This window comes from Xenopus laevis, chromosome 5S (assembly GCF_017654675.1).
Source record: "Xenopus laevis strain J_2021 chromosome 5S, Xenopus_laevis_v10.1, whole genome shotgun sequence".
NCBI classification, from domain to species: domain Eukaryota; kingdom Metazoa; phylum Chordata; class Amphibia; order Anura; family Pipidae; genus Xenopus; species Xenopus laevis.
The window spans coordinates 114,743,881-114,757,801 of NC_054380.1; the positions used below are offsets into that span (position 1 = coordinate 114,743,881).

Below are 13,921 nucleotides of genomic sequence, written 5' to 3' on the forward strand. Positions count from 1 at the left end.
AGCATTTGGAAATTGTTGTTAAGGGCCCCTAAGGTGTTTAATCATGTGTTGGGGGGGGGGGTTGTTGTATTATCCACAGGGGTGGACGAGGCATATGGATTTAAGGGTATGTTTTAACATGCCTTTAATTTTTCACATATGATGAGGGATTTCCCTGCAGTGAGCACCAACCATTAGGTTTTTTGGTGTGCTACCACCGTTAATGTGGATACGATCTTAAAAGTTCTTGTGGTAATATGGGTGTGGTTTACAGTGGGTGTGGTTTAAAAGGGGGAGTGGCCAACACTGACTTCCATTATCGGCCCTCCACCACACAGGCCAGTAAAATGTTAGCCCTCGGTACCAGCGAAGTTGGACAGCACTGTACAAGAGTATAGCTTCTAAAGAGGACACAAATACTATCACACATTTATAAAACAATATGCTTGGCTGTTTTTTGCCATTGGAGTTCAGTTCTGCCTTTAGCTCCCTGCGGCACATTCTGCACTGCTCTTGCACACCTCATGACTTCCACTTCTGATCCTAGCGTGCTATCTGCCCCACATCAGTTTAGCTTGATTGAATGACTTCTTAACGCAGCCGTAATGAGCATTTCAGGGTAACACAATGATTTATTCTGTTCCATATCAGCCAATAACTAGGCTGCAATTCACTGCCTAAAAGCTAATTATCCCTGAATTAGAAAGACTTTTTTGTTTGTTTTTAAATGGTTCCATCTAGTGCATTTGCCGTGAAGGTATAGAACCTGTTATTTTATAAAATACACCCCCAATTTGCACCTAAGTCACATGCCTTTTTAGCCTACCAACTTCTGCCCCTGATCAAGAAAAAGTTTTCCCCACCAAAAGGTTGGGCTAAAATCTACCCTCTGCTTGGCTACTGGTGCAGGTGGCGATGTTGTGACACTAAGGGACAGATTTAGTAATGTTCGAATGGTAAATTCTAATCTGAATTTGTTTTTTGGTCAAAACTCACAAATTCAAATTTAAAACCACCAACTGAAATTCAAATGTGAGATTTATCTCGATCCTGGAAACAGTTCTAATTCGACTATTCTCCATCTGCTGAGTTCATGTAGAAGTCAAAGCCAGAGGTCTGTTGAACTATTTCAAGATGTTAATAGTAGTGATGAGCCAAATTTTTGAATTTTCAAATTTGTTCATAAATAACATTTCATTCGATTTGTGAATAAAATCGAATTAGTTAGTGTTTATAAAAATTCACATTACTCTTATATTCGACCTATAAATAACCGCCTTGTGCCAGCCTCTTTTGAAGTTTTTCTAAATAACCCCCTAAGCAAAATTGTCACAGTCACATGCATAATGAGCGAGCTGGTAGTCTTGCCTATTATGAGTATGGGTGTAACAGAACACAGCCATCCGCAATGGGTTTGTCATATCACTTGCGGGGAACATTTTAAAAGAAAAAAAAAATATTCTTTCCCAAACAGAGTGCAAACTCTAGTAGCCCGCACCTCCAGTGGGGGGGGGACAATTTCTCTGATGATAGTTGCCCTTTAACAATAGTATAACTAAGCTATAACAAAGATATGGGTGCTAAAGGAGCCCTGTAGGACTTGCTAAGGCTACATAAAGGACAGCTCAGGAGACCCTTGTGTAAAAATAATAAAATAATGATGTTGTTTAAACATTTTTATATATTCTAAGTATATTCATAAGGTCCATGGCATATGTAACTTCTCCACCAGCATATTCATCTGGCACAGTAAAACCAGGTACAGAAAGTCACTTTTTGCCTAAATTACAGGAGGAACAGAGTGGAATGGACCTTGTGCCATTGGCCTATACAGATCCCAACCCTGATCAGAACTGATCCAGGTGCATCTTAGTTCTTTCCATCACCCTCCTCATCTGCCTTGACCACATCTAATCTCAGCTTCATCCCTGATTATTAGGGATGCACCAAATCCATTATTTTGGATTCGGCCGAACCCTCGAATCCTTCACGAAGGATTCGGCAGAATACCAAACCAAATCTTAATTTGCATATGCAAACTAGGGGTGGGAAGGGGAAAACATTTTTTATTTCCTTCTTTTGTGACAAAAATATATTATGCAAAAAGGAATAGGATGGAGCACACAAATTCAGCAGCTTTTACTGCAAAATATTTATTTAGCACAACATGTTTCGGATCTTCATGGATCCTTTTTCAAGTGTCAAAAAAAAAGGATCCATGAAGATCCGAAACATGTTGTGCTAAATAAATATTTTGCAGTAAAAGCTGCTGAATTTGTGTGCTCCATCCTATTCCTTTTTGCATAATATACTGGGAGAAACATTGTGGGCCCCGCTGGCCCAGGTCCGCTGCCCCCTCAAGGTTTAGGCAGTACACAGTACACTGTATGCGGTAGCTGGTGCGTAGTGATGGGCGAAACGCCGAAAAATTTGCGAAACGGATGTTTTTTTGGGACAATTTTTGCAGGCGTTTTGCGAATTCATTCGCTGGCGGCGAATCGCGCAAATTCGCCCATCACTACTGGTGCGACACTAAATGCATGCAGGGGGGTGGACATTGCAAAGGGGGCCCTTGATGTCACAGTCACGAATGGCCCTCAGTGCCCCAGTGTGACTCTGAGTTGGCTGGAAGATGGAAGCTATAATTCAACAACAGTATGAGGGTTGGAAATATTGCATTTTCATTGGGGCCCTAGCCATTATATATGGACCACCAAATAGGCCCTGACACCTTTAATTATAACTGAACACTTGAATATCAGTCCTGTAATTTCTATTACAAGGGGCTACAATAAAACAGACCCTGAGTTGAATTTTTCAAATCTGTGCTGACCCCCTAGACGAGCTGTCAGCTCCCACTGTAAGCACTTACAGACCGCAATGATCACTATGATCAGAGTGGCTTTACTTTAACAGCGAGTGGGCTGCAGCAATTTAGCGCTTGAATAGGAGCCAGTCCAGTTCTTCCAGTTGTTGAAAGCAAGAGTCAGAATTCTCTTTGTTCCCTTATATCACAACCCTGCAGCCTATTAATTTGTTTACAGAGAAAATGTGCAGGAGAAAAGAAAAGAAAACAAAAGCACAAGAGTATATAATGACTTTGGCTTTTTACATTACAGGCCTCAAATAATAATCAGTCATTTGATAGAATTCATGGCTTATTTGTTTCATATACAGTACGCAGCTAGGATCCTGTGCTTGGGAGGTACCATTTCATTGATCAACAAATCACTAATCTCTATAAAAATGGACTGGGGTACCTTCCTGGGAACCGCATGGCCATCATATTTATTTGGCTCACATGTTCCTTGCACCGGCATTTGGTGGGGTGCATGCACAAAACACTCTGATTTTCATAACTCCCTATATTGCCCATGTGTCCAGCCCAAGCCTGTGGAAAGAACACCTGGCAGCCCAAGTGTTAAAGGCGTAGTTTACCTTTTACGTTCCGGCTTTCAATTGGGGGGTCACTGACCCCATCTAAAAAGCAAATGATCTGTAAGGCTACCAAATGTATTATGATTGCTACTTTTTATTACTTGTCTTTCTATTCCGGCCTTATACTATTCATATTCCGGTCTCTTATTCAAATGAATACATGGTTGCTAGTGTAATTTGGGCCCTAGCAACCAGATTGCTGAAATTGCAAACTGGAGAGCTACTGAACAAAGAGTTTAGTATCTCAAAAAACACAAATGATAAAAAATTAAAACCGATTGCAAATTGTCTCTGAATATCACTCTCTACATCATAATAAAAGCTACTTGAAAGATGGACACTTGTTGGCAGTGAGCAAGACAGCAAAGCCACGGGTGCTAACATATAAAATTCATTCTTGGGGATATTTTATGGCAGAGTACCATGCCTATCATATAACAGGTCTACAAAGTGATTTTAGGGACAAATAATGTGCCATCCCTGTGCCAGTGACATTTAATCACAGGTCAGCGCTCCCAATCCTGCCTTTTTGATTTTTTGTTTATTTTGTGCCCCTGATGAAGACCCTTAAGGTCGAAAAGCGTTGGGCTCATTTTTGATTTTGATTATGTTTTGTGTATTTTCTTTGCTTAATTTTTTCTTTTTTTTTTTTCTTCTTTTTTGTAATAAATTAATTTTGCTTTTTAAATCAGGTGTGCTATCCATTATCTACAGTAGTTGTATTTCGTTATGGAGACCCTTATGGGGAGTCACCTATGGATTAGCACCCTGTAATTCGATTTAAAGGGTGTGCGCCTTCTCCTTTTATTTTGTACTCCCAATACTCACAGGCAGCCTCAATAGACAATTACAAAGAAGCAAATTTCAAAGATAAAAAAAAGCCATTTCACTGCAGGGAGCCAATATGTTAAAGGGGTTCTTCACCTTTGAGTTAACTTTTAGCATGATGTAGAGAGTGATATTCTGAGACAATTTGCAATTGGTTTTCATTTTTTATTAATTTTGGGGTTTTTTTCCAGTTATTTAGCTTTTTACCAAGCAGCTCTCCAGTTTGCAATTTCGGCAATCTGGTTGCTAGGGTCTAAATTGCTTTAGCGACCAGGCATTTGTTTGAATAGGAAGCTGGAATTTGAATAGGAGAGGGTCTAAATACAAAGATGAATAATAAAAAATAGCAATAAAAATACATGTGTAGCCTTACCGAGCTTTTGTTTTAGGTGGGGTCAGCGACCCACATTTGAAAGCTGGATACAGTCAGAAGGCAAATAATTAAAAAACTATAAAAAATAAATAAATAATGAAGACTAATGGAAAATTTGCTTACAATTGGACATTTTTATAACATATTGTATAACTAAAAGTTGACTTCAAAGTGAACCACCCCTTTAGGAACCCCTCAGTGAAATCAGTTTATCTTGCAGTCCTCTCACATCAACTCTGCACTAATTCACCCCCACAACATTAGATTAAGTTAACCTCGAACCCACAACCTGCCTCATTTATTCAATCTCTGATACACTCTCTCCTGCACTGTCCCACCTATTTCACTTTTCACTCTCTCCAGGTACTTTTTCATTTTTATACAAACAATCACTGATCACTCCTATCCTCTAAAAAACCTTCCCTTGATCCCAGCTCTCCTGCCAACTATCATCCAGTTTCCTTTCTTGCATTCGTATCTAAATTGCTGGAAAGGCTTGTTTACAAACGCCTGGCCCAGCATCTCACTCACAACTCCCTTCACGACCCCCTGAAATCTGGCTTCTGCTCAACTGAAACTGCACTCACCAAAGTAACCAAAGATCTTCTACTGGCAAAGTCTAAAGGTCACTAATTTATACTCATCCTTCCAGATCTCTCTGCAGCCTTTGAAACAGTTGACCACCCACTCCTCCTAGAAATTCTACACTCAGCTGGAATTCTTGACACTGCTCTTTCATGGTTTACATCTTATCTGTCTGATTGTTCCATTAAAGTTGCCTTCTCTAACTCTACTTCTACTATGTTTTCTCTCTCTGTTGAAGTTCCTCAAGGCTCTGTCTTAGGTCCTCTGCTGTTCTCACTTTATACTACTTCGCTAGGAAAACTTATTCAGTCTTTTGGACTTCAGTATCACCTTTATGCTAATGACACCCAACTCTACTTGTCTACTCCTGACCTCTCTCTTTCTGTCCTTTCCCAAGTTACAGACTGCCTTTCTGCTGTCTCCTCTTGGATGTCTCAGCACCACCTGAAACTGAATCTTTCAAAAACAGAACTCATCATATTTCCTCCTCATTATCTTAGACTCACATCTGTCTTTTTACCACACATCCAAACACTGGCAACATCTTATCATATTCAGCTCAACAACATTGTCCGAATACAACCGTATCTCAGTTCAGATACAACCAAAACACTTGTCCAGCCTCTTATTATCTCCCACCTTAATTACTGCAACCTACACCTCATCGGTATTCCAACAAGTCGCCTTTCACAACTCCAATCTGTTCTAAATGCTGCTGCTAGACTCGTTCATCTAGCTCGCCGCTCAACATCAGCTGTTCACCTATGTATATCTCTTCACTGGCTCCCAATGATATTCAAGCTTCTTAAACTTTTAAGGGGAAGATTTATCAAGGGTCGAATTTTGAAGTAATGGGATTTTTTTTAACTCCCATAGCTTTGAAATTCGAATAAAAAAACAAAAAAAAAAACAATCAAAACTTTTTAAAAAAAAATCGAAGTTTTTAACTTTGGGTGAATAGGGTGTATTCTTATGCATGCGATCGAATTCTAATCAAAGTATTTTCCCCAAAAAACTTAGATTTTTTTAAAGTCCACCAAATGACTCCTAATAGGTTCTAGGAGGCTAAAACAGCAATTTGGCAGGTTTTAGATGGCGAATGGTTGAAGTCGAAGTTTTGAGGAGACAGTGCATGATGAATTTTTTTCAAATTCTAATTGAATCTATTCCTATTGTACTCTGTAAATCTTTGTTTGTAATTCACCATTTGTTCCCTGTTCATAATAAACTAATGTAAAGCACTGCATAACTTGTTGGCACTATATAAATAAATGATGATTTATGATCAGTTGGTATCTTCGCCAGTGCGGTGCACCTCTTCATAAAAAACTGCACAGGCCTGTGAATCAACTTGCTAAACATTGGGCTTGGGCATGTGCACATTTGCAGTAAAACTTTCTGCCTTTATTCCGACTGGGATGGGCAAATATGAGTCTGTGTTAGGGATGGCTGGGATGCTGAGGAAAAGGTAAGGAAAATGCTGGTGCGGCGCATAGTCACTTTTTCCACATGGTGGCACAATATTCTACAAAGAGGGGCACTGGCCCAGAGAAAAACATACCTACTGTATGTATTTCACTGGGGTAACATTTTGGCACCCCCTCCCCAGTGTAATAGGCTCTCCTTGTCCTTAAAAAGGGTGGCTTACAGTATATAGCCCTAGTAAATACTAGCTTGGTTGAGTATATCCATTGCATAACGCTGCTGTCGATGCCAGCAGACGCAGCAGCCCCAAAGTGAGATTGTTTCCCACATCTCCTAAAAATTACCCAGAACCCCCCCCCCCCCCCAATGTTCAACCTCTAGTGATTTGCGGGTCAGATGGGTTTGGCCTGTCAACCACACATTCATTTCAGGTTTTGGGCGGGTTTAAGCCAAAGTCTGCTATTTGCCAACCCTGCAACCTTATGATGCCCGGCTTCTGCATCCGGCAGTCTGTATTTATAGTACAGGTATAGGATCCATTATCTGGAAACTCTGATTTACGGAAAGGTCGTCTCTTATAGACTCCACTATAATTAAATTACGGAAAGATCTGTTATCGGGAAATCCCCAGGTCCCGATCGTTCTGGATAACCGGTCCCATACCTGTATTGTGCCTATTAGCCTTGGGGCAGGCCAGACCAATAACATAACATAAAACTGATATTTGATGTTGGTGCACCGGAATGCTCATACAGTACATCGGCCCTATAACATTGGTTCATTCAGCTTCATGATTGTTAAGGAATTTGCCAATAAAAGCAGATAATTTAATCACAGCAAGAATAACACAAAGGGTAACAAAAGCAAGTGAAACATGGATGCAGCTGCCAAAATATCACTGTGACATTTTATTTCTCTAATGAAAAACAAATGGCCTTCCATTCCGCAGGTGGACTTTATGGCTGGTAGCTGGGCCAAGCCACAGAACTGGATGCACTGAAAATGTTTAAATTTCTCCAATGTTTATGTGCAAAGTTTAATTATCTATGACCCCGGGCTGCTTCTCATCTCATGATTCCATAGTGCCCCCTTTCCATTGCCGAGGTAAATACACATGCACACATAGAGGGTTATTTACTAAACTCCGAATGCAAAAATCCCGAAAAATTAGTGATTTTTTAAAATAAAAACTGACTTTTGAAAAATCACGAATTTATTAAACCTCAGAGGTTGCATATAAGTCAATAGGAGAAGTCTTGTTTGATGTGAGCTGGGTTTTGTGCAATACCCCAAAGTTTTCAGGGTTTGCGGAGTTTTCAGGCAAAAAAGCATAAGAAATTTCGAGTGAAAAATCTGAAAAAAATTTGAAATTTTGATTTCTTTCCCGCAAAGCAAATTTTCAGGAAAATGTAATAATAAATAAGCGTAAACAACCCGAACGGATTTGATCGGAGTTTGTAGCAGAAAATGTTGAGATAACATCAGACTTTGATAAATAACCCCCATAATCTCTCCAGTGAAAGATAATTAGTCATTCTTAGAGGGTTAAACTACAGGAGAGAAACATTCATTTTTATTTGGCATTGGGGTAACATTGCTCCTTTAAGGCAAATAAAGGCTCATCAAAGATTGCTAAAATCCTTCTAATACCCTTACACACAAGTTCTTTGGTATAAGGATCTTGCTGTTTTTCTGTTCCATATTTTTGGGTACCTATTGTATTGGTATTATCCAGTTTGCATAAGCTTTAATACAATTTAGGTCAACATTTTCCAGCAATGATATCAGCCTTTGGTGGACAATACAGTATGTACCAGATTTATTTAGAAACAATTCTCACCCATTTTCCAGGCAGATTTGCTCCTGGCTATTTGGGTTTGTTGGACCTTAGTTTTTCAAACAGTTACAGACTTTTAAGGAGGCTATACGATGCGAGATCTGCTTGTTTGCCAAATTGTTAGATTTGGTTCCACATGCTGGGCCAAATTGGGCTAATCCAATAACTGTCCCAATTATCCAGGGGAGCCTACAAAAATGCGGCAAACAAGGACCACAGCAATGAGCAGATAAGCTCCAAGTCCACTGTATATGGGATCTATATGAATTCTGTCAAAGCCTTCGTCATTGCCATCTAAACATTTGCTTTTTGAAACAAAGGTCTGTTGGTTTTATTAAAGTTGTTTGTACATGGGCAGGAAACTGGCTAAAGGATCATGCGCAAAGGAGGTTGTCTATGGTACATTCTCTACTTGGTATAGGGTTCTTAGTGGCGTTCTACAGGGTTTTGTATTGGGTCAAGTATGTACTGATGACACAAATCTATCTAGGCCAGTTAATTCCATTCAGGATGTAGCACCTTGCAGCAGGATCTGGACAAACTGGCAATCCGGGCAGCTAAGTGGCAGATGAAATTCGATGTTGATAAATGTAAAGTCATGCATCTGGGATGCAAGCCACTTATACCATGAATTGGACTGAACTAGGCAAATCCATTATGGAAAAGGACCTTGGATTATTTGTCGATAATAAATTTGAATATAGCAAGAAGCTGCAAGGGCAAACAAGGTTTTAAGCTGTATTAAAGTGGCACAGATTTATGGGAGGAGATGGTCATTTGTCCCCTTTACAGAGCACTGGTAAGGCCCCATTTAAAATATGCTGTGCATATCCAGAGAAGGGCAACTAGGCTGGTAAAGGGTAGGAAAAGTCGAATTTATGAAAAAAGACCAGCCAAGTTGGGGTTGTTTACATTGGAGAATTGTGTAAAAATTAGGGATGCACCGAATCCACTATTTTGGATTCGGCTGAACCACCGAATCCTTTGCAAAAGATTCGGCCGAACCACCGAATTCTTTGCGAAAGATTCGGCCAAATACCGAACCGAATCCTAATTTGCATATGCAAATTAGGGGTGGGAAGGGGAAAACATTTTTTACTTCCTTGTTTTGTGACAAAAAGTCACACGATTTCCCTTACCACCCCTAATTTGCATTTGATTTCTCCCTGAATCAGTTGTAATGGCAGATACACTCGATAGCTTTGAGAGATAGCTTTGAGAGGGGGTTGGATGACTTTTAAGAAAGTGATAAAATACAAAGTTACTGAAATAAGTTTTTCGAACAAAGTTGATCCAGGGACTGGTCCAATTGGCAATTTAGTCAGAAAAGAATATTTCACCTTCTGAGGCAAATTGTAGAGGCTACAGATGGGATTTTCTCTTTCATCTGGCTCAGCCCAGAATTTTGGCAGCTTTAACCTAGAAAAACTAACTAGTCTCCAACAGTGATGGTTGCAAAGACAGGAGAGCAGTGAATATTATTGGCTACAAAGACATAGTATTTTTTTTTTTTTTTGGTATATCCTTAAATGAGCACTAATATTCAAAGAATTAACAATGAGTGCTGGTATTGGGTAGCATAATCCAATGAGGGGTTGGAATACTGTTAAGTGGAACACCCCTCTATAGACTATAACTGGTGCCAAAGGCTACAGTCTGTGCCAAAATGGGTAACATTATAATCGACTCCTCCAGGGTGCTACATCTATTGGCCGGGCAGATAAACCTATACACCACCTATGTGCATGGGAGCACAACAAGCAGTTCAGGTAGTGACCCTCAAAAATGAAGTCAATTACAATGTGGAGAAAAAAATATAAGCACATTTTTCCTAAGACTGAGCTATTTAGACGTGTCCATGAAATTTGGCACAAGTGATATTTGGCTTCCCTGAATAAGGTGATGCTATATTTCCTTAGAAAACATATACTGTATAACAGAACAAGCCCCAAATCAAATGTCCTTCTTTCAGGAACATGTTACTTTATGACGTTTTCAGAATCTTCAAGCAACTGTGGACATCTGAAACATCAACAATGAACAGCACCAGCAATATATTCCTTTCGACTTGAGGAACCCCTTTACCATGACACACTCTACATGCTGGCATTTGCCCACTCTGACTAACCTAAGTCATTGCTGGATTCCAGCTCCAAAAGCAACAGAGCTTGCACTCACACACACACAATGGTACCCCACCTGCATGTCTGTGGAGGCTTTGCTAAATCTGCTAAATCACTAAAGAAATTCAGGGTCGGGAAGAAAGAGCATTTAGCCAGGGCTCCCGAGGGGCCCCTTGTGGCGAAAATGGAGATGCAAGTAGAATGGACAGATTTAACTGTGTGACAACTGTCTGATTTGCAGGTATTTACACATCAGGAAGATCTCTCTTGCTTTAAAGCTCACATTACGTAGGCTTCCTTCATAAGCAGGGGCTCCCTTTTTCTTCATATCAAGCCTGAATATATAAAACAACTGTCCTGCTTGATGAGAGAACATGGGACTCTATGAGAAGCAGCTTAAGCGACCAGAGCTGTGGTTAGACTCTCAACTGAGAAGACGGCTGGTCATGCCCATCAAGCTTTAAATGAGCCACTCACCTGAGATTTCTGCTTGGGGTGCTCCATTCAGGCTGAAGCCTTTAGCCAGGTACACCTGCTTCACCTCACTGCAGCTTTTGCTTTTACTTCCAGTGTCTCCAGCTGCCCCGTGTAGAAGGCACAAAATACTGAGATGCCACCACCAACCCCAGCAGAGCCGCTCCATTACGTGGTTGGGTTGGGGTATGAGCCCGGGTTCTTGAGGAAGGAGAGTTTTGAAGAAGACTCAGTGGTAAAGGAAGCCACATAAACAGTCCAGGAGCCAAGCCAATAACTCTTACAGCTTATCCTTTGTCCCTGGCGGCACCTCAGAGCCAAAAAGTGAGGCAGCAGCTAGTACCTGTGCTGAGGGGTGCATTCATATGTCAATGGGGGGCACACAATAGCCCCTGGATAAAGATGATGCAGCACAGCCAGGGTAGGGCTTGCCCAAGATATGAATCCTCCTGTATCATGTAGATAATGCCTTAGACTACAAAGAGAACAAAGCACAAATGCCGCAAAGCTGCTGCTGGATGTCACCTGCACTGCTGACACTTTTTTAAGCTGACAGTTAGCTTGAGCCTGAACCTGGGGCAGCAGTGTCAGGCTCCTGTGGGCAGTTTTGGGCTGGAGGGATGAGTGTTGGGCTCGGGCTGCTTGTCAGTGACACGGCGGGGGGTGCAGGCTGATCGCTAATCCACTACACTGGCGGCTGGAAGCGGAGCTGCTGGGTGTTGTCCTGATGATTCTGCGATCGGCTATTTGAGCGTCTCTCGCCGGCTTTGAAAGCGATACAATGAAACCAATGACCTTCTCACGTTGGGGCTAAACGATCCCTTTGTAATGGATCCGCCACCCGTCAATACGCCAAAGCCTTGTCACTCCGCAACACGCAGCCCCACGCCACTCGCACACACGCAGCTCCACTGCATCAGCACAGACTCGATCCCCGTGTCTCTTCCGCGTCACCCCAGAGCGCCCGGCTGCGTGTCCTGCTGTCACGGTGACAGCGCTAGTGTGTTACTGGGACGCTCAGATCCGCGCCGCCTCCCCCGCTACTCCCGTGCGTACTGACTCCCGGCATGGACAGCAGCCAATGACAGGCACAGGCACCGCTCTGCTCACACGCTCATTGGCTGCACGACACGCACTGAAACGGGAGTGGTGACTGATGGAGGGGTGCGTTTGTACAGAAGATGAAATAGCTGAAACGTTAGACAGACAGACAGACAAGCAGATAACCTCAGTATGGAGATAGAACAGAATATGACAGATAGATTAAACTATAGAAAGACAGAAGATGAAGACAGGTAGAAGATTGTTGGACTGGGATACCAGGAGCCCACCAGAAAACCTTAGACTAAGGGCCCAGCCGCCCACTTTCCAATCTATTATTCCCCCTCTCCTCACTCAACCTCTTTATTCTCCTAGTTTCTTTTCTCTACATACTATTCTCTTAGTTTCTTTTCTCTACATACTATTCTCTATTCTTCCATTATTAAACCTCTTTGTTCTCAAGTGCTTGCTCTGTGCCTTCAAGTTTGTAAATGCCCCTCATAGTGTATCACTAACATATCCAGTCACCGGGCTCTCTCTCTGCTAGACATATGAGTAGGGATGTAGCGAACGTCGGAAAAAAAGTTCGCGAACATATTCGCGAACTTGCGCAAAAATGCGAGCGGTTCGCGAACGGTTCGCGAACCCCATAGACTTCAATGGGAAGGCGAACTTTAACATCTAGAAAAGACATTTCTGGCCAGAAAAATGATTTTAAAGTTGTTTAAAGGGTGCAACGACCTGGACAGTGGCATGCCAGAGGGGGATCAAGGGCAAAAATGTATCTGAAAAATCTGCCTGTGTGTGCTTGGAAGAGATAGTGTAGGGGGAGAGCTGTTAGTGATTTCAGGGACAGATGATAGTAAGCTTGCTGGCTAGTAATCTGCTTGATACTGCTCTGTATTGGAGGGACAGAAGTCTGCAGGGATTTGAGGGACATTTTAGCTTAGGTAGCTTTGCTGGCTAGTAATCTACTGTTCTCTTTAAACAACTGCCATACGTTGACCTTGTAGGCATTGTTTGGTGTTTTTTCTGGAGACGGTAATATTATGGATATTTAGACAAAATGTGAACAAGGTCACACAGCTCGATGGCGGGTTGAAGAAAACAGTGTGCAAATAATGCCTACAAGGCCAACGTATACACTACTACAGCGGTGGATACGGATTACGTAAAATATATTATGGCTGCTTGAAAAAAGTGACTCCGGTGTTTTTTCTGGAGACGGTAATATTATGGATATTTAGACAGAATGGGAACAAGGTCACACAGCTCGATGGCGGGTTGAAGAAAACAGTGTGCAAATAATGCCTACAAGGCCAACGTATACACTACTACAGCGGTGGATACGGATTACGTAAAATATATTATGGCTGCTTGAAAAAAGTGACTCCGGTGTTTTTTCTGGAGACGGTAATATTATGGATATTTAGACAGAATGTGAACAAGGTCACACAGCTCGATGGCGGGTTGAAGAAAACAGTGTGCAAATAATGCCTACAGGGCAAATAATGCCTAAAAGGTCAACTTATACACTACTACAGCGGTAGTAAAATAAAAAAAAGTAAAATAAAAAAAAATGAATATTAAAAAAAAAAATTAAAGTTGGTGCTGCTGAACTACTAGGAGCAGCAGATTAGCACACCAGTCCCACTCCCCAACACTGCTAGACTAATAGCACTGGGCTCTTATAGTAGTAGTAGTAGTAGTAGTAGTAAAACAACAAAAAAATAAATAAAAGCAGTCCTTACAAGGACTACTGTTATTGCAGCAGTCAGCAGATGAGATCAGAAGCAGGACAGCTGCCCACTGCAGCTA

At 41.5% G+C, this 13,921-nt stretch overlaps 1 protein-coding gene across 1 annotated transcript in view; it reads right to left on the reverse strand.

Moving 5' to 3' along the window:
- The window catches only part of gpc1.S (glypican 1 S homeolog), a 57,975-nt gene extending 45,842 nt beyond the window's left edge, over window positions 1–12,133 (reverse strand). Inside the window, exon 1 of the mRNA XM_018265853.2 lies at window positions 11,066–12,133. Within this exon, the coding sequence (XP_018121342.1) occupies window positions 11,066–11,231 (166 nt within the window). The 5' untranslated portion in view covers window positions 11,232–12,133. The remainder of the gene's footprint in view (window positions 1–11,065) is intronic.
- Between the last annotated feature and the right edge of the window lie 1,788 nt (window positions 12,134–13,921).